At 35.7% G+C, this 27,614-nt stretch overlaps 1 protein-coding gene across 6 annotated transcripts in view; it reads right to left on the bottom strand.

Moving 5' to 3' along the window:
• The window catches only part of RSRC1 (arginine and serine rich coiled-coil 1), a 442,527-nt gene that overhangs the window by 323,296 nt on the left and 91,617 nt on the right, over window positions 1-27,614 (bottom strand). For all 6 annotated transcript variants that reach the window (XM_063620324.1, XM_063620323.1, XM_063620321.1 and 3 more), the window contains exon 4: window positions 8,813-8,986. In XM_063620324.1, the coding sequence (XP_063476394.1) occupies window positions 8,813-8,986 (174 nt within the window). The remainder of the gene's footprint in view (window positions 1-8,812; window positions 8,987-27,614) is intronic.

Here is a 27,614-nt window from a genome sequence, read left to right as displayed (position 1 = left end):
CTCAGCACACTCTTGAGGAGTTAGGAATACTTTACAAAATAAATGAAATTTAAAATGAAACCAAAAAGATGAATAGCAACTGGCAGGAAAAGTAAAGAAGAAAGTATTTCAGACTGAAGGAACAACCTTTATAAAGACACAAAAGTGAGAAAAAAGAATGGTAGTTGAGAAACTGGTAATCACAAAACCAATAGTTAAAACGGTTTTATCAATAAAAAATAAAATGATGACCATTTATTGAGCTGCTACTACACAGTACTAGTCTTCTGACGCACACTGTTTCTAATAGTTAACAGCTTCTCAATTACCATTATCTCCATCTTATGGAAGAATAAATTTAAAGTTCAAAAAAGTTGCTTGCCTTCTCAGGAAAAAAACTGTAAATGATTGAGATGATCAAAAAAGACTACTGGGTATATTGTCTAAGGCACCTTTCCTTATCTGAGATATTTTTAGACTCCGTAGATTATAGATAATTGATAGCAATGCAAATAATTCTTTTCTATAAATACGCAAATGAATTTTGTCCAGTGGAGGTGTAATTGATTGCCTTCCCCTATGTGAAAGAAGCTAGCTTTGAATCTATTACATTATTCATGGCTAGATTTTTGGTAACCTACATTTGTGTCTACTCCTGATCCTTTGAGCTACTTGTAACATCTCACTTATTCTCTCATTAATTAGGTAAGTAATATCTTTGGCAAGTGTTCATGTATATTTGTATGAGGCATGGTTTTGCCATTTTAAAAACAATCATCCCTCAATAGCTCCAAAGCATAATAAGTCAGACTTTGAAGGTTTCTGTGCATTCCATACGGGTCCAAAGACAAGGGTCTTCCATTACACTACAACTCAGTACTCTTTCCCTTTTATTCCTGAATGTTAATGCTAACATAATTTTTGTAATACCTCTTGCAAAGGGTCCACCAAATTTTTGTAGACCATGTAATGAAACTTACTAAAAAGTCCAGCATGAGGCTACTCCCATCCTCTAACTTCTTCACATATCCCTAATTCCTCAGCCTCCTGTGGAATGAAAAAGGAAATGTAAAGTAACTTCCCTCATTCCAAAGCTTTCACAGTCGAGCAATCACCAAAAGAAAGAATGAACCTACAATTCATGCCATTTAAAACGTTATCAGGCATAATTCAAGTCAAATCCCAATGGGCACACTGTGCGATAATTTAAATGTATTGATATAACATATAAAAGAAAGGTGGTGACCTTGGAGTACTGAGGAAATCCTTGTCTCCTGCTTTTGCTGAATTTTTTTTTTGTTATATTATGTTCCCTTTTTTGACCTCATCTTTTCTTAAAAATCAGATTTTTTGGTTAAATAAGAACTAATATCAAATACTCAAACCCACAGAATAGAAATTGGGTGGTAAATTTTGCCGTAATATAAAATGGCAAACAACACAATGGGCCACTATGTTATAATAGTCATTTGATTTATGAGGAAACTGTAAAAACTTTAATTTAAAAAGATTCCAGTGCACACATGTGTATAAAGATGTATTTGTTTACCTGCTTAACAAAATTGACGGTATGAAGCTTTTTTTTTTTTGCATGCTATAATGACGTGTTAAAGGTATACTTTCGATATACTGCTTTCGAACCAAACATTTACCCTTCGCCACTGGTGAAAGGCAACAAGATCTCTTTACAAAGTCTTCGTCTTTTTCAATAAATTTTGCATGAAAACATGTTATCCTGGCACAAAGTTGCCTGCTGTCACATTGGAAGTGTGATAAATGTTTAATGAAAACAACACCACACAGCTTGGTGTCAGACAACAGCTATCACACAGCCCTGCTTTGATCCAAACAGACACTTAAAAGGAGTTCTAAGCATGCTCTGCACCACAGAACTCTATAACCTATATGCAAATGGGGTAAATTAGCATAAATTACTTCCTGCTGTATAAAGAAATAAGAGATTAGGAAAAATATGACAGACTCTGTAAGTATGTAACTGCTGTCAAAACTCAGAGTCCAGCTTTCCCAAATCACTCCCAACATCTTCTACCAATCACTAGGTAGAGGGAATAAAAAACAAAACCCCTTATTGACAGGAATTTATTACATGAAACTCTAAAACTGAAGACACTGGAATTTTACCAAGGTTAAAGCCATAACTAACATATATCTATAAAGTATGATTACTACATGGTACTAGTTTTCTTATTCACACTGCTTATAATACTTACAGCTTTTTAAGTACCACCATCCCCATTTTATAGAAAAATAAATTATATATCCAGAGGCAAATTCTTACCTCTCTCAAAAAGTATAAGGCTTCTGAAAATTATACAAAGAAAAATGGAAGACTGTATCAATACAAGTATTTCAGTAAAATATCCCAAAAGTCTTGTTGGGTACATTTCTAAGAAGAGCATCCATCTACTGAAAATCCAATGAGGAAATTTAATAAAGGTGAAAACTTTTCATGGTAGCAGGTCATAAAGAAAGGCACACTTAGAAATACAAAATTAGGTTCTTAAAGAACGCTAAAGTATTCAAACTACGAAGAAAGCATTTTAGTAGGTGTCTTGGTCCATTCTGTGCTGCTATAACAGAATGCAATGGTCTGGGTCATTAGCTTATAATAAATAAAAATTTACTGCCTCACAGTTCTGGATGCTGGGAAGTCCAAGATTGAGGGGCCAGCATCTGATGATGAACTTCTTGCTGCATCATCCCAAAGAAGAAAGGCAAAGAGCATGTAGGAGGGGGAAGCCTTATAAGAAACCTACTCCCATGACAGCACACCCACTCCCTTGATAACTGCATTAATCCATTCATGCGGTTAGACCCACCTCCCATAAAGGTCCCACCTCCCAACACTGCCGCAATTTGGATCAAGTTTCAACAAACTTTGGGAGACACATTCAAACCACAGAAGTAGGCAACAACTCCCTTAAACCAAATTTTCCTAGCTGGTGATTTAAATCAATCCCATCCAAATTCCCCTTTTAAGGATGGCACTGTGATTTAAGAATGAATAGTAGAACATCACTAGTGACTACTTACGTATTTGTTCACAACTAATTTTTCAAAGACATCTTTAAAGAGGTTTTATAGCAGTCAACTATATGTTAGGGAGTTTGGATCAAGATGTAGGTAAAGAAGGTCCAATAATATGTTAATCCACAGAAGACTTAGGATGTATAACATTCACCATCATCAAATCAAATTGCAATTATGAGATGACATGACAAGTTTCATATTTCTGATTGTTGACTCAATAACAGTTTAACAAAATAATGTTGTATCCAATTTCAACTTAACAACTCTGCTATTAAGAAAAATCTGTTTTCATAATGCAAAGACATTATCCCTTATAAAAATTGTAATGATCTAGGGCCTGGCACAGTGGCTCACTCCTGTAATTCTAGTGCTTTGGAAGGCCAAAGCCAGAGGATTGCTTGAGACCAGGAGTTTGAGGCCAGCCTGGTCAACACAGTGAGACTTTATCTCAACAAAAAATAAAGAATAAAAAAATTAGCCAAGCTTGGTGGTGAACACTTGCAGTACTAGCTACTTAAGAGGCTGAGGTGGGAGGATCACTGGAGCCCAGGAGTTCAAGGTTGCAGTGAGCTATGATCACATCCCTGCACTCCAGCCTGAGCAACAAAGTGAGACCCTGTCTCTAAAAATTACAAATTAAAAAAAAAGAAATACAGCTGCTCTGACTACGGAGTAGCCATTCTTTATTCCTTTACTTTCTTAATAAATTGCTTTCACTTTTAAAAAATAAAGTTTTCTAAAGATAAGATAAATATTTATTTTTAAAATTTGGGGGGAAAACAAAAAACAAGAAAAATCTGTATCAGTGTTTAAAGGAGAAAACATTCTTAGAAACTAAATTTTATAAATATAAAACATTAAAAGTCATTAAACATTCTTGATAAAATTTCAGACACGACTCGGTGTCTTTCTTATATTAATCATTCACACAGTGTTATAAGGAAAGGCATCTTTTAGTCCCTACAAACTCCTGAGACCTTTCCAGTTTATATTAGGTCTTCCTAAATCAGTAGATAAATAAAATGAGAGGGCCAATTTATGACATTATAAGACGAATTCTACCATTTTAATGTTCTAGGTATTTCCAGAACTATAATTAGCTGTTATTTAAAAAGAGTTTCTCAGAATTATCTGATTTTGCATTTTTTTCTCAAAAGTATAAAAAAGCTCTCCCTCATTATTAAGCTCATTAATTCCTGCTTGAGCATTCCTTTCTTTCCTGTTTTGTTTTTCCCAATTTACAAACACCCTTTACCTTGCTTTACCATTATTGTACTTACTGTCCTTGCTTTGTGCTTTATAAATGTATACTTTGTGTCCTATCTGTCTGTCTGTCTGTCTATCTATCTATCTATCTATCTATCTATCTATCTATCTATCTATCTATCTAAATACTGTTACTTTTGCACATAGGTTATTTTCCCATGTGAAGAAGCACTCAGGTTACTTAGCACAAGCTAAAACACTTGTCATGCACTGCACAATCACAATGAACTAATACATAAGTCCTAATTTAAATGTTTGTGAATCCGTTTTCCTCTCTCCATAAATTTTTTAAAGCCACCTGGAAAAAAGACAGTTAATGAAACCATCACTAAAATAAACTTAATTAAGGCCTAGGAATTGTCTGTGAAGACAATTAAATATAATTCTAAATAGATGAAATGCTGAGGTGGGAAACTAAGAAACGAAGAGAGAAGGAGAAAAGAAGGGATCAATCTTTTACTAATGAGATTTCTGGGCTGATCAGGGAAAAACAGTGTACAGAAAATTCTTTCAGTTCTATTTTCTAGGAACGTTTAAACAACAGTATATCACTTGATCTCAAACTCTCTTGTTCATCATTAATAATTACGGATTACTAAAGAAATGAGGATAGTGTGTCGTTAAGAGGCAGGTGACAGTCCATTTGAATTAGAGGCCTAACTCTGCCGTTTATTAGCTCTATGACCATAAGCCTAAGCACCTTCATCTATATTAATAGGATAATAAGAGCACCTATTTCATCAGGTTATTAAATGAGATAATATATGTCAAATGCTTAGCAAAATTCCTGATACTGAAAAAATACATTTAAAATGTTAGATGCTTATCTTTTGTTTTTTTAAACGGAGTCTCACTTTGTCGCCCAGGCTGGAGTGCAATGGCATGATCTTGGCTCACTGCAACCTCCGCCTCCTGGGTTCAAGTGATTCTCTTGCCTTAGCCTCCCAAGTAGCTGGGATTACAGGCATGCATCACTACGCCCAGCTAATTTTTCTATTTTTAGTAGAGACGGGGTTTCACCATGTTGGTCAGGCTGGTCTCAAACTCCTGACCTCAGGTGATCCACCCACCTCAGCCTCCCAAAGTGCTGAGATTACAGGCGTGAGCCACCATGCCTGGCCGATGCTTATCTTTTTACGTCCACTGTGAGTAAAGCATGTTGTTCATACCTCATGTAGACCCAATCACATCATTTCTCTACTTGAAACTCTACATTGGCATCCCACTGCCTCTAGAATTAACTGCATACTCTAGAATGAACTGCATACCTCTCATAATCATCTCTCATCATTATTTATCTTCTACTCTAAACCAAGCCCCACTAGACTTCAGTCCCTCAAATTGTACCACACACACCCTGATGCCTCCAAGGCTTTCCATATGAAGTTTATTTTGCATGATCGTTCCTCCCCATCTCTTACTTCAATATGTAAACATCACTTCATCTGAGAGCCCTTCCCTGACACAGAGCCTAGTTAAGATCAACCAGCTTGAAGTTTATGGAGGGAAATATCTCTCAACCAGAAGGTGTCAAGACTGAAAATGAAAGCCAACATGCTTAGACTGGCCTGTGAGAAGTATAAAAACAGCCTCAGACTGCTTATCTCTAAACTGCTCATTATTAGCAGTAAGTGCACTCATAGTTTAAGCCAGAAATGACAAATAACAACTCTTGAGCCAAATCCAGCCAGATACCCATTTTTATAAACAGTTTTACTGAAATACGGCCTGCCTGTTAGTTTACTATTACCTATAGTTGTAAAGTTCAGTAGTTGCAACAGAGACCAAATGATCCAGAAAGCCTAAATTATTTACTATCTAGCCCAAGCTTCTCCAACTTGCAGCCCATGGGCCACATGCAGCCCAGGACAGCTTTGAATGTGGCCCAACACAAATTAGTAAACTTTCTTAAAACATTACGAGATTTTTGTGATTTTTTTTTTAGCTCATCAGCTATTGTTAGAATATTTCATATGTGGCCCAAAACAATTCTTCTTCTTCCAATGTGGCCCAGGGAAGCCAAAAGATTGCATACCTCTAATCTAGCCCTTTACAAAAGTTTGCTGACCCTTGATTTAATTTAAGCTACTGTTAGTTAGGTTTTGTTACAGCGAAAGCATCCTAACTGGTGCAGTGTTTCCACAGCTCTTTTTACTTTTCCTACTGGAAAAATTCATCTGACTTTACTATAATCACTTGCGTATCTTCCCTTCTACACGTTTATATTCCTACCTGTGTGAAAGCTCCAAGCAGTACTGGCACTAACATTTATATCCTTATTACTTAACACAGTACCTGACAAGTAGAAGGCATTTAAATATTGTTGACTGAACAAGTAAACAGATGAATGAATGTGCATATTTGATAATCAATATTTAAATATTAAATATTTAACAAAAATTAACATGTACATTAGGTGCTCTGAGTGATACAAAAGATTCTAAGTCCAGAATGGCTTGAAAATCAGGGTTAGGAAATATAAGAATCTGTGTGCACCTCAGCACTAAGCAGGGGAAAGGGCACCCTAACACAACACTACCCTCTACTATGGCCCACTAAAACCATAATGCAGACTACCCACAGTTTTTTGGCATCAGTCCCCAGTGCCCTTTTATTTTGCACCTCTTATTTTGACTTTGTTCATTGCCTTTGTTGAGATTAATGCTAAGAAATAACGACAAATACAACACTATTATCTTGTAAACTTGCCATCCAGGAATTGGTCCACTTGAACACAATCAACTATGAGTGAGAGATGAGTCTAACCTGTAAAGTTGGCTTAGACATTCAAGATTAATGTTACCATACGAGAACCCTTTTTAACACAATCTAACCTTTCTGTTTTATTCACTCTCTCATATTTCTTACCTTTAAAATCCCCCATATAATGTTTTACATAATATAAATTTTATGCAATTACACAAGTATTATTCTAAAAAAGTAAACTTTGGTGAGGTGGAAGGCAAAAATTTAATGACCAGTAAAAATCACAGCTTTCTTCTATAGCCATGTAATTTTTAAAAACAAAACCAAAAGAAGAAAAAATTTTAAAAGGAACCAGAAGCAAGGCAGTTCCTTGATTGACAAGTTTTATTCATTAAGCATATTTTCCAGACTCAGAACCCTACTGTATGTAAATCCTCCCTTCAAATTTATCATCCTACTAACTTTCTCTTGTTACCAAGAGATTTTCCCAATACCGTTTCTGCCTTCATTCCATTTTATCAGTGCTGGCTAACTCAGCCTCCCGACCCTTACAGACAGGTATCTAACTTCTAACTCCTCTCCTGTAGCATTTCACAATCCTTAAAACTAGAAGTGGATAGAACTCAGAATTTTACAGGAACATAACTGATCACTGTACATTAATGGTTGTGGGATAATCAGGCGAACAAAAGTCACATAATAATAATGTTATCCTCTTCCAAACTCCACCACAAATTTAACATTTCAGAATACTTAAAAGCCAACAATCTAGGCAGATTTATATAACATCACTATAAATTTGGAAATAAAAAATAAACACACAGACAACTGTGAAAAAGAAAGGAATGAGGAAAGAATTCCGTATCTTTTAATAAACTTAATAATTCTTTATAGACTCAAGATCTCAGGATACTATAACTGCAATCCTAGTAAACTCTTCAACATGGAAAACATACATTAAAGATAAACACATTTATATTGAAGTATTAAAATAAATATATTCACACAAGACATTGAAAGACTGACAAAAGAGGATAAATTCCAAGATTAGATTCTACTTCCTAGAATAAAAGACCCCAATTACAATTTTGAATAAAACAAACAAGATGCTGTAAATTTACTCTGTTAAAAAATATTGTTTCATTTTAATGTTTTCTAATTTGACAAACACTTATGAGTGGATTTCAAGTTCTGTCTCTAAATGGACAAAACTAGAATCTCATTGTTTTAATAATATCAATTCTATGAAAAATAAAATCTGGACCTCAAAAGCAGATACACTCACTCTTACACACACACACATACCCTAATATTGCCCAAGCTCCCATTCTATATTAAAAAAGGCTTAAACAATAGTAAATCACATGGTCCCCTCCTTCTGTTTCAACTTTATACTTTTCCGCTAACAGCTTTACAATAAGGTAATAGACATTTTTAATCACTAAATAGTCTTCAAATTTTAAGTTCATACTCATAACAAAGGAAACAGAGTATGAAGCTTTCCTACAGAATTAGGCAAATTTTCCTCTACTTACATACTAAACTTTGATATTGCTGTTTATATTGATTCCAATATTGTTATATTATTATTAAATAAAAATAGAAATGAAAATGTACCACAGTAAAAATCTGAGGTAAGTATTTTGATTTATCCTTTCTTCTTTCTCTACTGTATTCTCTCTTTTTATTGCATTTTCTTCTACTCTTATAGCAAATAAGCCACAAGAAAAACCTCAGAGAACAAAAATTTAGTTTGAACATCGCCATGGAATCACCAAGTCCTTACCAGGTAAGATTTGCTTCAACTTACCCACGTTTGATGTTATGTAATTCCTTGTCCTTCCCTTTATCCTTCTCCTTTTCTCTTTTCTCTTTATCTCTGCCCTTACGTCGTTCTCTATCCCGAGACCGACTACGCGTTCTTCTGTGACTGGATCTTTCACTGCTACGACTATGAGAACGGAGACGAGGTCTTGACCTGGACCTATGGTAAGCAGATTTTGTTAAATAAACTTAGTGTATAATTTGTATTGTGAAAAGTAAATACTCCTTTAAATTATCTGAAAAAAACTACTTAGTTTTAGTTGTGGACTCAGAAATAAATAACCATATGAAGCAAGCACCTGAATATGATTCTTTATGAGTAAATGCTCTCACTTAAAATAATATGAGGGAAATATATATGCTAACTTTATAGGAATTTATGATGCAGTTAAAAAGTGTTTGCCTTAAAGGTCCAAATCTAGTCTTAATTATTCACATCTCCTCAAATAATGTATCTAATTTAATCTACAAGAATAGGGCTTTCCTTTTCTCTACAATCTTTGCTTCCATTATCTATTCAACCTTATTTCTTATTTCTAATTGTTCCAATATAAATACTGATCCACTCCAATCCAGCTATTCTTTGTATTAAATGCATTACAGTAAAATACTAAGAAGTAATTATTTCAGGTTCTGGTTACAGTATTGATAAAAATATATATATATATATATATATATATATATATATATATCTCTACCAGACTGACAACCCTACAGATAATTTTTAAAAACAACTCAGGTTGACCCTTGAACAACATGGGTTTCAACTGCATGGATCCACTTACATGTGGATTTTCTTCCATCTCTGCCACCACTGAGACAGCAAGGCAAACCCCTCCTCTGCCTCTTCCTTCTGAGACTATTCAACATGAAGATAAGGATGACAACCTTTATGACGATCCACTTCTACTTAGTGAATATTAAATATATTTTATCTTCATGCTGGGTACAGTGGCTCATGCCTGTAATCCCAGCACTTTGGGAGGCCAAGGCGGGCAGATCACTTGAGGTCAGGAGTCCGAGACCAGCCTGGCCAACATGGTGAAACCCCATCTCTACTAAAAATACAAAAATTAGCTGGGCGTGGTGGCACATGCCTGTAATCCCAGCTACTCGAGAAGCTGAAACAGGAGAATCACTTGAACCTGGAAGGTGGAGATTGCAGTGGGCCCAGACTGCACCACTGCACTCCAGCCTGAGTGTACTCTCTCAGTGACAGAGAAAGACGCCATCTCAAAACAAACAAACAAAACAGAATTGTTGCCATTTTAATCCAACCATGTGATTTTCCTGCTAAACAAAAAATAAATAAACAAAGGTATTTTTTTTGGGGAAAATAACAGAGTATTCATAATATGATACTCACTTTGTCCAGGATGAAAACCCAAAATTCCTAGATATATGAAGAAACACAAAAAATGTGTTCTATTCTTAAAAGAAAAGACAGTATATGAAGAGCAACCCTGAGATTAAACTAGATGTTAAAATTAGCAGATAAGGATTTTAAAGCAGTAAGTGTAATTATGCTTATAATGAAGATAAAGTTAAGCAATCTCAATAGAAATACCAGAACATGAAAAAAAAATTCTGTAATTGAAAAACACAATCACTGAAATTAAAATTATGCAGGATGAGATTAAAAGCACACTGGTAATAATGGAGGAAAGAATCTGTATACATGCAAATAAATCAATCAAAATTACCCAATATGAAGAATTAAGAGGAAAAAAGATTGTTAGTAAGAAAGACCCTCAGGGATCTGTGTGACAAGATTCAAATGCCTAACATGTTTATTTAAACCCAGAAATAGAGAAAACAGAGGATGAAGCAGAAAACATTCTTTCAGTGGTGAGCAAAAATTTTCCAAGTGTAATAAAAGGCAAATTTACAGATTCTATATTAGAAGTTCAACAAACCAAGTAAGATAAATATTAAGAAGACTATGATTAGAAATACTACAGTCAAATTGATAAAAACTAAAGGTAAAGAGAAATCTTGAAAGTATTCAGAGGAAAAACAACACATTACATACAGGGGAATAATGATACAAATTATTGCTACTGACTTCTTATCAAAAACAATGGAAATCAGAAGACAGGGGAATGAAATTCTTAACATGGTGAAAGAAAACAAAATGTCAACCTAGAATTTTATACCCAGCAAAAACATCCCTCAAAAATGAAAGTAAAATAAGGACATTTTTGAGACAAAGGAAAAGTAAATAAATATCAACAGAAGACTTGCATTACAATAAATACTAAAGAAAGTTCTTCAGGCTGAAAAGGAATGATAACAGATGAAAGTGTGGCTCTTTAGGAAAAAATGAAGACTACTAGAAAGTAAATAAATGGGTAAGTATCAAAAACTGCTTATTCCCTTAATTTATTTAAAACACATGTAAGTGCTCAAAGTAAAAATAATAGCATTTTACTCTAAGGTTTATAATGAAAGTAGACATAATACAAATAACCTCTATAGAATAAAGCATGGGGCAGGTAAATGAACCTATACTGTTAAAAGGTTTCTACATTTCACATTAAATGGTGAAATAATAACTCTAAGTACACTGAAATGTTAAGACAATATACTGTAATCCTTAGAGCAACTACTAAAAAAAAAAGAAAATAAGTATAGCTAAAAAGTCAATAGATTAATTTTAAAGGAATTATTAAAAATACACATTAATCCAAAAGGAAGCTGGAAAGGAAGCAAAAAGAAAAAAAGAAGGGAAAGACATAAAATAATCATAAAATGATAGACTTAAATCTAATTATATCAATAAGTACATTAGATATTAATAAACAAAATATTATAAAAAGGCAGTTTGTCAAATCAATAAAAAGCAATACTGTATGCCATCTAAAACAACAACTACATGCTATCTACAAAATATGTACTTTAAATAAGCTGACACAGATAGGTTAAAAGTAAATGGCCAGGCTGGGCATGTTAGCTCACGCCTGTAATCCCAGCACTTTGGGAGGCCAAGGCAGGCGGATTATGAGGTCAGGAGATCGAGACCATCCTGGCTAACATGGTGAAACCCTGTCTCTACTAAAAAATACAAAAAATTAGCTGGGTGTGGTGGCGGGTGCCTGTAGTCCCAGCTACTCGGGAGGCTGAGGCAGAAGAATGGAGTGAACCTGGGAGACGCAGCTTGCAGTGAGCCAAGATAGCGCCGCTGCACTCCAGCCTGGGTGACAGAACAAGACTCCATCTCAAAAAAAAAAAAAAAAAGTAAATGGCTAAAAATATACACATCATATAAACAGCAAGTACAGGAAAGCTGAAGTTAATATATTAATATCACATAAACTAGACTTCAGAAACTAAGAGTGTCACCCAAAATAAAAATGGATATTCATGATGATCAAAGGGTCAATACATAAGTAGAAATCATGCAGAACACGTTTCTCTGACCAAAACAGAATTAAATTAGAATTTAACAATAAGACATAAAGAAAACCTCCAGATATATGGAAACCAAATAATACACTTTTAAATAACCCATGGGTCAAGTAAGAAAGCACAAAGGAAATTTAAAAATATTTTGAACTGAATGAAAATGAAAAATACAACATATGAGAGTTTGTGGGAAGCAGATAAAGCAATGTTTAGGGAGAAATTTATAGTTTTAAATGTTTATACTAGAAAAGAAGAAATATCTAAAATCAATTACCTAAGGTTTCACTTTAAGAAGCTACAAAAAGAAGAGCAAAGCACTATAAATCCAAAGTAGTTGGAAGAAAGGAAACATTAAAGAGAAAAATCAATGGAAGAGAAAACTAACAAAGTCAAAATCTAGTACCCTGAGAATATTAATAAAATTAATGTCTCAGCTAATAACTCATCAAATGAAAAAAAAAAAGAGGAAATACAAATAACCAATACATATTAGCAAAGAATAAAGAATGGGGATGATGGAGACATCACAAGAACTCATCCTAGATACTAAGGATATATATTAGTCCATTTTCACGCTGCTGATAAAGACATACCTGAGACTGGGAAATTTACAAAAGAAAGAAGTTTATTAGACCTACAGTTCCACACGGCTGGGAAGGCCTCACAATCATGGTGGAAGGCAAGGAGTAGCAAGTCACGTCTTATGCAGATGGCGGCAGGCAAAGAAAGAGCTTGTGCAGAGAAACTCCCGTTTTTACCTTCAGATATCATGAGACCTATTCACTATCAAAAGAATAGCATGAGAAAGACCCGCCCCCATGATTCAATCACCTCCCATGGGGTCTCTCCCATCACAAATGGAAATTATGGGAGCTACAAGATGAGATTTGGGTGGGGACACAGAGCCAAACCATATCAGGATATATGTAAGTCTTTAAGAGAACTACATGGCTTTCAGCAGCAGTAATATTTGTCCTTGTTCATCTCTAATGGGTTCACTTAATAAATAAAGAAGAATATTGGATCACAAACCAACTTTCTTAATGTGATTTTAAGAAATTTCTTCTGGGGGGTGGAGCCAAGATGGACAAACACTAACAGCTCCACTCTACAGCTCCCAGCATGAGCGACACAGAAGACGGGTGATTTCTGCATTTCCAACCGAGGTACCAGGTTCATCTCACTGAGGAGTGTCGGACAGTGGGTGCAGGACAGTGGGTGCAGCGCACCAAGCATGTGCTGAAGCAGGGCGAGGCATCGCCTCACCCAGGAAGCACAAGGGGTCAGGGAATTCCCTTTCCTAGTCAAAGAAAGGGGTGACAGACGGCACCTGGAAAATCGGGTCACTCTCACCCTAATACTGAGCTTTTCCAATGGTCTTAGCAAACGGCACACCAGGAGATTATATCCCGCGCCTGGCTCAGAGGGTCCTACGCAAAAAGAGCATCCCTCATTGCTAGCACAGCAGTCTGCGATTGAACTGCAAGGCAGCGGCGAGGCTGGGGGAGGGGCGCCTGCCACTGCTGAGGCTTGAGTAGGTAAACAAAGCAGCCAGGAAGCTCGAACTGGGTGGAGCCCACCTCAGTTCAAGGAGGCCTGCCTGCCTCTGTAGACTCCACCTCTGGGGGCAGGGCACAGACAAACAAAAGGCAGCAGAAACCTCTGCAGACTTAAATGTCCCTGTTTGACGGCTCTGAAGAGAGTAGTGGTTCTCCCAGCACGCAGCTGGAGATCTGAGAACGGGCAGACTGCCTCCTCAAGTGGGTCACTGATCCCCAAGCAGCCTAACTGGGAGGCACCCCCCAGTAGGGACAGACTGACAACTCACATGGCCAGGTACTCTTCTGAGACAAAACTTCCAAAAGCACGATCAGACAGCAACATTTGCTGTTCACCAATATCCTCTGTTCTGCAGTCTCCGCTGCTGATACCCAGGCAAACAGGGTCTGGAGTGGACCTCCAGCAAACTCCAACAGACTTGCAGCTGAGGGTCCTGACTGTTACAAGGAAAACTAACAGAAAGGACATCCACACCAAAACCCCATCTGTATGTACCCATCACCAAAGACCAAGGGTAGATAAAACCACAAAGATGGGGAAAAAACGGAGCAGAAAAACTGGAAACTCTAAAAATCAGAGCACCTCTCCTCCCTCAAAGGAACGCAGCTCCTCAACAGCGACGGAACAAAGCTGGACGGAGAATGTCTTTGACGAGTTGAGAGCAGAAGGCTTCAGAGGATCAAACTACTCCGAGCTAAAGAAGTTCGAACCCATGGCAAAGAAGTTAAAAACCTTCAAAAAAAATTAGACGAATGACTAACTAGAATAACCAATGCAGAGAAGTCCTTAAAAGACCCGAAGGAGCTGAAAACCATGGCGCAAGAACTACGTGATGAATGCATAAGCCTCAGTAGCCGATTAGATGAACTGGAAGAAAGGGTATCAGTGAAGGAAGATGAAATGAATGAAAGGAAGTTAGAAGAGAAGTTTAGGGGAAAAAGGAATAAAAAGAAATGAACAAAGCCTCCAAGAAATATGGGACTATGTGAAAAGACCAAATCTACGTCTGACTGGTGTACCTGAAAGTGACGGGGAGAATGGAACCAAGTTGGAAAACACTCTGCAGGATATTATCCAGGAGAACGTCCCCAATCTAGCAAGGCAGGCCAACATTCACATTCAGGAAATACAGAGAACACCTCAAAGATACTCCGCAAGAAGAGCAACTCCAAGACACATAATTGTCAGATTCACCAAAGTTGAAATGAAGGAAAAAATGTTAAGGGCAGCCAGAGAGAAAGGTCGGGTTACCCACAAAGGGAAGCCCATCAGACTAACAGCTGATCTCTCGGCAGAAACTCTACAAGCTAGAAGGGTGTGGGGGCCGATATTCAACATTCATAAAGAAAAGAATTTCATATCCAGCCAAACTAAGCTTCATAAGTGAAGGAGAAATAAAATACTTTATAGACAAGCAAATGCTGAGAGACTTTGTCACCACCAGGCCTGCCCTACAAGCGCTCCTGAAGGAAGCACTAAACATGGAAAGGAACAACCAGTACCAGCCACTGCAAAAACATGCCAAATTGTAAAGACCATCGAGGCTAGAAAGAAACTATCAACTAACGAGCAAAATAACCAGCTAAGATCATAATGACAGGATCAAATTTACACATAACAATATTAACCTTAAATGTAAATGGGCTAAATGCTCCAATTAAAAGACACAGACTGGGAAATTGGATAAAGAGTCAAGACCCATCAGTGTGCTGTATTCAGGAAACCCATTTCACGTGCAGAGACACACATAGGCTCAAAATAAAGGGATGGTGGAAGATCTACCAAACAAATGGAAAACAAAAAAAGGCAGGGGTTGCAATCCTAGTCTCTGATAAAACAGACTTTAAACCAACAAAGATCAAAAGAGACAAACAAGGCCATTACATAATGGTAAAGGGATCAATTCAACAAGAAGAACTAACTATCCTAAATATATATGCACCCAATACAGGAGCACCTAGATTCATAAAGCAAGTCCTTAGAGACCTACAAAGAGACTTAGACTCCCACACAATAATAATGGGAGACTTTAACACCCCACTGTCAACATTAGACAGATCAATGAGACAGAAAGTTAACAAGGATATCCAGGAATTGAACTCAGCTCTGCACCAAGCAGACCTAATAGACATCTACAGAACTCTCCACCCCAAATCAACAGAATATACATTGTTTTCAGCACCACACCACACCTATTCCAAAACCAACTACATAGTGGGAATAAAGCACTCCTCAGCAAATGTAAAAGAAAAGAAATTATAAAAAACTGTCTCTCAGACCACAGTGCAATCAAACTAGAACTCAGGATTAAGAAACTCACTCAAAACCACTCAACTACATGGAAACTGAACAACAGGCTCCTGAATGACTACTGGGTACATAACGAAATGAAGGCAGAAATACAGGTGAGAACAAAGACACAACATACCAGAATCTCTGGGACACATTTAAGGCAGTGTGTAGAGGGAAATTTATAGTACTAAATGCCCACAAGAGACAGCAGGAAAGATCTAAAATTGACACCCTAACATCACAACTAGAGAAGCAAGAGCAAACACATTCAAAAGCTAGCAGAAGGCAAGAAATAACTAAGATCAGAGAAGAACTGAAGGAGATAGAGACAAAAAAAAACCTTCAAAAAAATCAATGAATCCAGGAGCTGGTTTTTTGAAAAGATCAACAAAATTGATAGGCCGCTAGCAAGACTAATAAAGAAGAAAAGAGAGAAGAATCAAATAGATGCAATAAAAAATGAAAAAGGGGATATCACCACCAATCTCACAGAAATACAAACTACCATCAGAGAATACTATAAACACCTCTACGCAAATAAACTAGAAAATTTAGAAGAAATGGATAAGTTCTTCGACACATACACCCTCCCAAGACTAAACCAGGAAGAAGTTGAATCTCTGAATAGACCAATAACAGGCTCTGAAATTGAGGCAATAATTAACAGCTTACCAACAAAAAAAGTCCAGGACCAGATGGATTCACAGCCGAATTCTACCAGAAGCACAAGGAGGAGCTGGCACCATTCCTTCTGAAACTATTTCAATCAATAGAAAAAGAGGGAATCTTCCCTAATTCATTTTATGAGGCCAGCATCATCCTGATACCAAAGCCTAGCAGAGACCCAACAAAAAAAGAGAATTTTAGACCAATATCCCTGATGAATATTGATGCAAAAATCCTCAGTAAAATACTGGCAAACCAAATCCAGCAGCACATCAAAAAGCTTATCCACCATGATCAGGTGGGCTTCATCCCTGGGATGCAAGGCTGGCTCAACATATGAAAATCAATCAATGTAATCCAGCATATACACAGAACCAATGACAAAACCACATGATTATCTCAATAGATGCAGAAAAGGCCTTTGACAAAATTCAACAATGCTTCATGCTAAAAACTCTCAATAAATTAGGTATTGATGGGTCGTATCTCAAAATAATAAGAGCTATCTATGACAAACCCACAGCCAATATCATACTGAATAGGCAAAAACTGGAAGCATTCCCTCTGAAAACTGGCACAAGGCAGGGATGCCCTCTGTCACCTCTCCTATTCAACATAGTGTTGGAAGTTCTGGCCAGGGCAATCAGGCAGGAGAAGGAAATAAAGGGTATTCGATTAGGAAAAGAGGAAGTCAAATTGTCCCTGTTTGCAGATGACATGATTGAATACCTAGAAAACCCCATCGTCTTAGCCCAAAATCTCCTTAAGCTGATAGGCAACTTCAGCAAAGTCTCAGGATACAAAATCAATGTGCAAACATCACAAGCATTCTTATACACCAATAACAGACAAACAGAGAGCCAAATCATGAGTGAACTCCCATTCACAATTGCTTCAAAGAGAATAACATACCTAGGAATCCAACTTACAAGGGATGTGAAGGACCTCTTCAAGGAGAACTACAAACCACTGCTCAATGAAATAAAAGAGGATACAAACAAATGGAAAAACATTCCATGCTCATGAGTAGGAATAATCAATACCATGAAAATGGTCATACTGCCCAAGGTAATTTATAGATTCAATGCCATCCCCATCAAGCTACCAATGATTTTCTTCACAGAACTGGAAAAAACTACTTTAAAGTTCATATGGAACCAAAAAAGAGCCCGCATTGCCAAGTCAATCCTAAGCCAAAAGAATAAAGCTGGAGGCATCACGCTACCTGACTTCAAACTATACTACAAGGCTACAGTAACCAAAACAGCATGGTACTGGTATGAAAATAGAGATATAGACCAATGGAAGAGAACAAAACCCTCAGAAATAATGCCACATATCTACAACCATCTGATCTTTGACAAACCTGACAAAAACAAGAAATGGGGAAAGGATTCCCTATTTAATAAATGGTGCTGGGAAAACTGGCTAGCCATATGTAGAAAGCTGAAACTGGATCCCTTCCTTACACCTTATACAAAAATTAATTCGAGATGGATTAAAGGCTTAAATGTTAGACCTAAAACCATGAAAAACCCTAGAAGAAAACCTAGGCAATACCATTCAGGACATAGGCATGGGCAAGGACTTCATATCTAAAACACCAAAAGCAATGGCAACAAAAGCCAAAATTGACAAATGGGATCTAATTAAACTCAAGAGCTTCTGCACAGCAAAAGAAACTACCATCAGAGTGAACAGGCAACCTACAGAATGGGAGAAAATTTTTGCAATCTACTCATCTGACACAGGGCAAATATCCAGAATCTACAAGGAACTCAAACAAATTTACAAGAAAAAAACAAACGATCCCATCAAAAAGTGGGCAAAGGATATGAACAGACACTTCTCAAAAGAAGACATTTATGCAGCCAACAGACAGATGAAAAAATGCTCATCATCACTGGCCATCAGAGAAATGCAAATCAAAACCACAATGAGATACCATCTCAAACCAGTTAGAATGGCAATCATTAAAAAGTGAGGAAACAACAGGTGCTGGAGAGGATGTGGAGAAATGGGAAGACTTTTACACTGTTGGTGGGACTGTAAACTAGTTCAACCACTGTGGAAATCAGTGTGGCGATTCCTCAGGGATCTAGAACTAGAAATACCATTTGACCCAGCCATCCCATTACTGGGTATATACCCAAAGGATTATAAATCATGCTGCTATAAAGACACATGCACACGTATGTTTATTGTGGCACTAATTCACAATAGCAAAGACTTGGAACCTATCCCAAATGTCCAACAATGATAGACTGGATTAAGAAAATGTGGCACATATACACCATAGAATACTATGCAGCCATAAAAAAGGATGAGTTCATGTCCTTTGTAGGGACATGGATGAAGCTGGAAACCATCATTCTCAGCAAACTATCGCAAGGACAAAAAACCAAACACCGCATGTTCTTACTCACAAGTGGGAATTGAACAATGAGAACACATGGACATAGGAAGGGGAACATCACACACCGGGGCCTGTTGTGGGGTTGGGGGAGAGGGGAGGGATAGCATTAGGAGATACACCTAATGTTAAATGACGAGTTAATGGGTGCAGCACACCAACATGGCACATGTATATATATGTAACAAATCTGCATGTTGTGCACATGTACCCTAAAACTTAAAGTATAATTAAAAAAAAAGAATCCCAAAGTGCTCAAGCTTCTTCTCAAGCACAAAAGAAGAATGTAATGGGTGTTCATGACCACACTGTTTATAAATATAATAAAAGCAAATTATTCAGTGTATATAAAAAAAAGAAAGGAAATTTCTTCCTTCCTTCCTCCTTTCCTTTTTCTTTTGTTTTCTTCTTTCCTTTCCTTCCTACATTTCTTCATTCCTTTATTTATTTATTTGAGACAGGGTCTAACTCTGTCACCCAGACTGGAGTGCAGCAGGATGATCGTATCTTACTGCAACCTCAAATTCCTTGACTCAAGGAATCCTCCGGCATCAGCTTCCCAAGTAGCTGGGACTACAGATGTGTGCCACCATGCTCAGCTAATTTTGTGTGTGTGTGTGTGTGTGTGTGTGTAGATGGGGTCTCACTATTTTGCCCGGACTGGTCTTAAACTCCTAGCTTCAAGTGATCCTCCCGTGTCAGCCTCCCAAAGTTCTGGGATTATAGGCATGAACTAGTACGTCAACCTGAACTTACAATATTTATTACTGCTAATGTTAACATAGGTTTAATTATTGTCCTAATTTACACATATGAAATTTCTACCATTTGCTTTATAAGTTTCTTTGACTATTCCTAAATTTTGACACGAGTATCTTTCTATATCAAAATTTTATCATCACAACTTACTGTCCCCACAGATGTTACCTGATTCCTTTCTGATTAAATTTTCTATTATGTGTAAATACGTGGAAATTTTAACAGATTACTAAAATCTTTGAGCAATAATCAGTCAAATTCTAAAGTTTTCTGATAAAAAAGCAATAACAATATAAATGGAAGGCAGCCTTTTTTGTGATAACCTCAGCCACTATAAATACATTATATGCATATAGACATATAGCATATTTTCATTATTTGGTTCCACATTATTTAGGACCAAAATATGATTCTGGCAATTAGCTGTGAAAATATAGAGTAAAAAAAGATAGGTGAGTTAGTTTAAACGTTAATAAAATTCTAAGAGCTTCTTTTTAAACTAAATCTCTAATAAAAGCTCATTTCTTACTCATTTGCCCCTTTTTATTAAAAAATATATACTGTTGGACAAAATATACTACCATTTGTGGTTCCAGATGAGGTGGATTTTGGTAAAATCGTGTTTTTACTGTACCCTTAAAACTAAATGTATCTGTTACTAATATGCTCAAAGTTACATACGTATTCAGATTTAGAAGATAAAGAAATCCTCAAATAATAGTGCCCTTGATCAAGCTATTTCCTCTCTGAGCATGTTTTCTTATCTGCAAAATGACAATAATATCTACCTTACCATGAGAATGAAATAATATTACCTAACTAAGTTGTGAAATAACACAAGTTATTTGGGAGAAGGAGGCAGGCACTAGGAAAGAAGTTAACTGAAGGAGGTACTAATTTGAGTGAATTTGTAAAATCTTAATCAGAAGCATATGAAATATGTTTCCCTCATACCATAGCTAATGAAAAGTAGCATTCTGATTTTGACAGACCGTTAAAATCTCAAGGCTGGCATAAGAATCGCTCAAGGTTCAATGTATATCTTTTATATAGGAAGGTGAATAATAATAATCTGAAGTACTAACATCCTTGTCTTCACAGATAACCCTCGGCAGCCAAATACATGATCTTCAGTGGTTTGCTATTAACAGGAAGACCATATCATCTATCATCCAAGTCCTGAAGCCTTTGGAGGATAAAAGGAAATATTTGGGGGACATATGTAGGTCTTGAAGGACGTACTATAACATGAAGACAACAGGGCTTAATTGGCACTGTCCCAGAGGAAGCAGAGTCTGATCACATTTTTATCACCATTATAGAAAAACGGGATACTGCAATTAGCAGTGAGGTCTTCTATCAAGTACTATCTACCCAATCCTCCCTAGCACCTTACTTCCCAATCTTCTACTTCTCCCACCTTACCAATTAATTAAGCAAGCTCAGTTATCTCCAAACCCATCTCACGGTTTTCCCTAACACAAGGACTCTACTATAGAAAACACATGCCTGCCATTTTCCAAATTAATTGTGCTCATTATTCACCCTACACCTTCATACAAGCAACTCATATCTTGAAAATTCTGGTATATTCTATAAATGTTGCTGGTGTGGTTCAATAAACTATGATAGCAATAACAGATCTGTATGTCAAGTCACATGATGTCAAATTCAAAAAAAGTAGTAAGTTTTAAAACATCACAGTATGCACAGTATGCACAGTATAAGCTATTGGACCTTCCCCCTGCCCTCTGTGTCTTAATGTTCATTGTTTTAATCCTCACACTGTATGCCTCTTAATCATGCTTATAGATTGCAAGTAGCAAAAAGTGACTCTGAAGAAAATACGTGTGAAAAAGATAGTAAATGCAAAAACAAAGAGAGAAAAAAAATTATTAAAGGCTGTTAAAAACAACTATGAAACCAAGCACAGATTTAAATAAACTAAGCTGCTAACTTCTTAGTTGTCATAAGAATTGATTTTACAAATTTTGAATAAAACTCACATCCTGGACATATGAACAACTCCATTTACTTTATTAAGTAACTTTACTTACAAATTTGAATGGTCCTCAAGAAGAAAGTATAAGTTCAGAGTAAAGAGATTTCCTACCCAGACCAAACAAACAAACAAAAAGCCAAAGAAACTATATTAAAATTTAAGATGTTATTTGTCCCTCATTCCTGAAATAAGTATATTTCTGATAAATCACTCTAGAAGTCTCTAGAGTACCAAAGCCAATATGGAGATCTATTATAAGCAAAGAAACATTTGATAAAAAATGTGGCACTCTAGAACACCCAATATATAAGCAATAAATGGACAGCAAGATGTCCTATTATACCAGATAAATGCTTTCAATATCTACAGAATAAGAAAAGTCCCTGCAACATCTCTACATAAAATGAATTACTGCCTTAAAAAAACAATTTGTCAAGTTTCTTAATTGGCTAATAAGTTCTAAACACATGTAATCAAAACAAATACCCTAATATTTTGTCGTTCAAAAGAAAACTACAATACTTCAAGTAGTCTATTCAGTTAAGTCCTACCTATAAATAAAGACATTTACCATAAAATAAAATTGTAATTATAATTAAATAATTACACATTGAACAAAAATAACATGGATTCCATGTCAGGATGACATTTTGAACATGGATACCTAATTTCACTCCCTACAGAATTTCAACTAAAACGATAAAAATAAAAGGAATTTTTTTAAAGACCTACACTCCAGGAGAGATGCGCTTTGGAAAGGGAGGTGTCCACTGGTGGCTTGGTGATAAAGGGAAACTGGAAACAAGGTGCTGAAGTTCAGGCATCTACAAAAACAAGATCATAAATGATGCCTGTAGTCTCAGCTACTTGAGAGTCTGAGGCAGGAGAATCACTTGACTCCAGGAGTTAGAAGGGTGCAGTAAGCTAAGATTGGAGTGAGCCACTGTACTCCAGCCTGCATGACGAGCGAGATCCTATTTCTAATAAAATAAAAGAAACTCCACCTCATGATACTAAACAATACAGTGCCATTCAAGAAGGCTTAAAGCCATATGAAATCTTCAGTCCATCCACAGTATTGTCTATTACTGCTGATCCAGGAAAATTATCAAGAACGACATAAAAAGAGAATCCAACATCCATACAAAGCAACTATAAGCAACAGAAATAATCAAAATTTTTCAAAAAATGTAAATATATCTCACCAAAAACCATGAAGTAGAGAAGACTATAACATAACACTCGAAAATGAATCAAATATAAAGAAGCAAAAAAAAAAAAAAAATTCCAGGACAAAAATGGACAAACAACAGGGAGATATGGAATGAGTATTATCTGATTTTAGGAAAAAAATTTATTTAAAATAAAAATAAAATAAGAAATTAAAATAAAATAAGTCATCTCAGAAATGAATATTAAATTACAAGGTGCTCATATAATAAGAGACATAGATGTTAATGATGAAAAGGGCCAAGAGAAAGAAAACAAAAGTAGTAGAAAATTTCAGAAAAAAAGTTATAGAAAGAAGAGGCACACAACGAACATCCAAGTAGCTGAGGTTCCAAAAGAAAACACAAGGTAACAGATTATTACAATCATAATGCAAGAACAGTCCTGTAACTAAAGCCATTCACATGTAGAAAGGGTCCACCACGGGGAAATAAACTACCCATAATTAACCCTGAGATATATCCTGATTAAGTTACTGCTCATTAAAAATAAAGGAAAAAGAATACTCTGATTGAGTCACTAACAAAGAAAGACAAGTTGATATCAGTCTTCTCAACTGCATGATACACAGCAAAACAATGGCTTTAATTTTTCTTGAGAAGTTCAAAAGGGAAAAAAGTGTGTTGGCCATGTTACATCCCATTGGCCATGTATTCCAGCCAAGCTATCCTTCAAGAATCAAAGCTACAGAAAAAAAAGTAATAAAAGTAGTAACTTATGTTAGACTTATATGTAAGTCAAGCCCATGCAACAAATTCTAGGTAAATCACTGAAGGTGTAATTAAAATAATATAAACTAGTCACCTAATAGAGAAGAAAATGAAATAAAATTAGTCCAAAGAAGGTAAGAAAGCAGAAAAAATGGATTGGACAAATAGAAAACAAAGAATAAGATAGTAGAATTAAATCCAAATATATCAGTAATTAATACATATAAATGGACTAAATAATAGAATTGAAGATTGTCCAACTGAAGGCAACAATCTACAAGCAGCTTTCAAAACGAACATCTTAAGTATTAAACCAAAGAATGGTTCAAAGTAAAGGCAGAGAAAAAAAGATCATGCATGCACTAACAAAAAGAAACATGGTGAAACCATACCAATGTCAGATAAAGCAGACTTCAAAATAAAGACTACTATTAGAGACAGTTCATGATGACAAGGGTAATCCCAAACGCCTGTATTAATCTAACAATCCTGAATTTATAAATATGTAATAAAAGAGCCTCAAAATATGTAAAGTAGAAGTTGACAAAACTTAAAGACAGAATCTTGATTGTGGATTTATAATGTAAATTTAGAAAGTAAAGACACAGAAGATTTGAACGCATGGTTAAATTTACCTATTAACTATACCTCAAAACTTCTTAATACTCATTCTTATCAAATGTACCTATAATATTTCCTAAAATAAAGTATATGGTGGGCCACGAAGGTAACCTCAACACATTTCAAAGTTAGAAAGCATTCAGATTATGTTTTCTAACTATAGTGCAATCAAGGAAGAAAAACAATAAACAGAAGACAACTAGAAGAATCCCCAAATGTTTGGAAATTAAGTAATATATGTTTGTATATCCCATGGGAAAGAAGAAATCACAATGAGAATCTTTAAAATATGTGAATCAAATGAAAGCTAAAATATGACACATCAAAAATTTGTAGAATATAGCTAAAGCACAGCTCAGAGGAAAATTTATAGGGCTATAAATGTACATATAAGAAAAGAATAAAAGCTAAAAATAAATGATCTAAGCATCCATCTCAAAGAGAAAAAGCAGAAAAGTAAACTCAAAAGGTTAAAGAAAGAAAAAGAAGCAAAAAATAATGAAACAAAAGATCAAGAAAGACCAAAGTTGATTCTTTGAAAGATTAATAAGGTTGATAAACTCTTCATGGAAATGATTTTTTTAAAAGAGAAATCACAAATAAAATAATCAGTATTAGAGTTAAATCACCTTTTGCCGATATGGGTTAAAAGCTATGAAAATAATTTTTCTACCATAAACAACTAGAAAAGCAGATAAAATGTATGAAACAACTGATTCAGATACCATGCAACAGGCAGCCTAGGACTATGATTCCCAAAAACGGAAACAAAGGAACCTTAGGTGTGCCTCAGTTTACTGCCTTTAGAAACTTTCCAGACGACAGAGCAGGAAGAGGGAACCTAAACAAAAGCCTGGTGGATCTGTTGAGCTAAGGAGACAGAGACAGACCTTCAGGTAGATCAAGGTGGCTAAGATATGCAAAGCACTGTATCAAAGAGAAGGAAGTTGGACAGAAAGAGGAATACAGAAATCTGAAGTAGAATCCCCTTGATGGTCTGATGAGTTCTAATCTACAAATCAGAGGTGAAAAATAGAGGTTCTAATCTATAAATGTGAGGTGAAATTCCATGGAACCAGGGAAATATATACTGGAAAACAGAAAAATTCCTAAATATCACACAGGGGGAGAAACAGAGTTCCCACCAGCCAGAGTGGAGACACCTCACACCAAAGGCATTGCATAGAGTCAAGTATTAACACTGGAACAAAATTAGCCAGAAAAAATGTATCCTAGACCCATCCTAACAAAGCCTAAAAATAAGCCTTGATATTGGTAAAGTATAGCTACGTGATGAGGTTATCTCACGGCTGCATGAGAGTTCATTATACTATTCTCTACTTCAATGAATGCTTAAATTTTTCCATTCAAAGGTTAAAAAAATTATTTGAGCCTTCATTTATATATCTGTTATTTGAAACTCACCATAAAAATCGTAGTGGCCAGTTTTTCAGTCCAATCCATATAAGCCTGTAAGAGATTACCTGAAACCTTATACAAATACACCCACCAGCAACACTATTTTTGGGGGGGAAATATAAACATTCCATTCTGAATTTTAACTAAGACAAGTTAAGCAAACAAATATTTTTCGGCTTTGATTATTTACAGACCCTCATCTGTCTTAGAGAAATCTGTTCAGATCAGCATAGGTGTCAAATGTTCTAAACTGTAAAACCAGGGTTGACTGTCCTTACCAGAGGCAGAGGCTCAAGCCTCTACTTGCTGTAGATCAAGTGTTTGTAAAGAGGGGTTGTTTGTATACTCCTAATATGTAATTCTAGTTATATTGCTCAATTGAATAATATATCTTATCAAAATGTCAGAAACATTTATTTAGACCTATACTCATATCAAGTTTTACTATTGAGCTATCAGAATGCAAAGCTGGTAAATAAAAATCAAAACCAATCTCCTCTTTACCATAATAGTTAATGCTCTAAAATATGTATAATAATATGCTTGTTTAGTATATGTCTCATTTAGCAACGTGATAGGGCATAACACTTTCCCCTATTATTACCAAGGATCTTCTATGTGCTAAGAAGCATGCAAGCTATATTCATGTACTTTATCTCACTCAATTCTCCAGTTTCAAACAAATAGCTGTTGTTATCATCCCCTTTTGGTGTTTTGGATATTTTTCTCCTGTTGGGGGATAGCTGTTTTGTTTTGTTTTTACTTTGAGAAAACTGGATTCTTAAAAGTTCAGAGGTCGCAGAGCCAATGAGTGATAAAACTGAAATCTAATCTCAGGTTTGTCCACATCCTTTCAACTACGACATACTGCCAATGAGATCTGATTGCAGTATCATTTTCAAATAAAATCTATAAAACAGAAAATAAAGATTTACACAGATCCATTTCTAAAATATTATCAAAAGATTTAACCCTATCTTATTACAAGTAGATCCATTTAACTAAATATTTTGGAATTCTCATCATATCAACCTTACAAATTCCCAATCATCATCTCTGGTCTCCTCATTTTTAAGAAAAGATATTAAAGGTAGAATTGGGAAGAAGGGGAAAAAAAGCAAAAGAGAAATGCAGAAAGTCAGTGCCTCCCCTCTAAAAAAGCATATAACCCACCCACTATGCCAAAGGTTAAGTCATTTAGTCAAGTTCAAAGATCTTCAAAGACTTCTTAGATCCAGATAAGCCCATATGTTACCAAAATTCTGTGAAAAGCTATTACTTTCCAATCTGCTTCTCATGTTTAAGATACAGAACACACAGATGCTTGGCATCACTCATCAGTCTTCCTAAATTTTCACACCAGATAATCAAGGTCCACCAATAACTTTCCTATCTAAAAATTCTAGAAATGTCTTTATTCCATCAGTGCCTGGTTCTCTTGTTAAATCTGAAAGTAACCATAAAAGACCATTCAGTTACTGTACAATAAGTGTTAATTTGCTAATTTCTTCACAGGTAATCAATTAAAATGTAAAATATCGGATAAAACTAGTTGCACTAAATTTAACAGCTGCTCCATAAGCATAATTAGTTTCACAAGGGCCATATGTATTCTGAACGGAGACAGAGTTGAAACAAATAGACAGATTTTAAACAAGTTTGAGAAAATCTGCATTTAATTAGCAGGTGGGCACTACAACTGCATAACATT

This window comes from Symphalangus syndactylus, chromosome 17 (genome assembly GCF_028878055.3).
Source record: "Symphalangus syndactylus isolate Jambi chromosome 17, NHGRI_mSymSyn1-v2.1_pri, whole genome shotgun sequence".
Taxonomy (NCBI): Eukaryota; Metazoa; Chordata; class Mammalia; order Primates; family Hylobatidae; genus Symphalangus; species Symphalangus syndactylus.
Note: the sequence above shows the minus strand (reverse complement) of the source record. Positions and strands in the feature narration are given on the sequence as shown.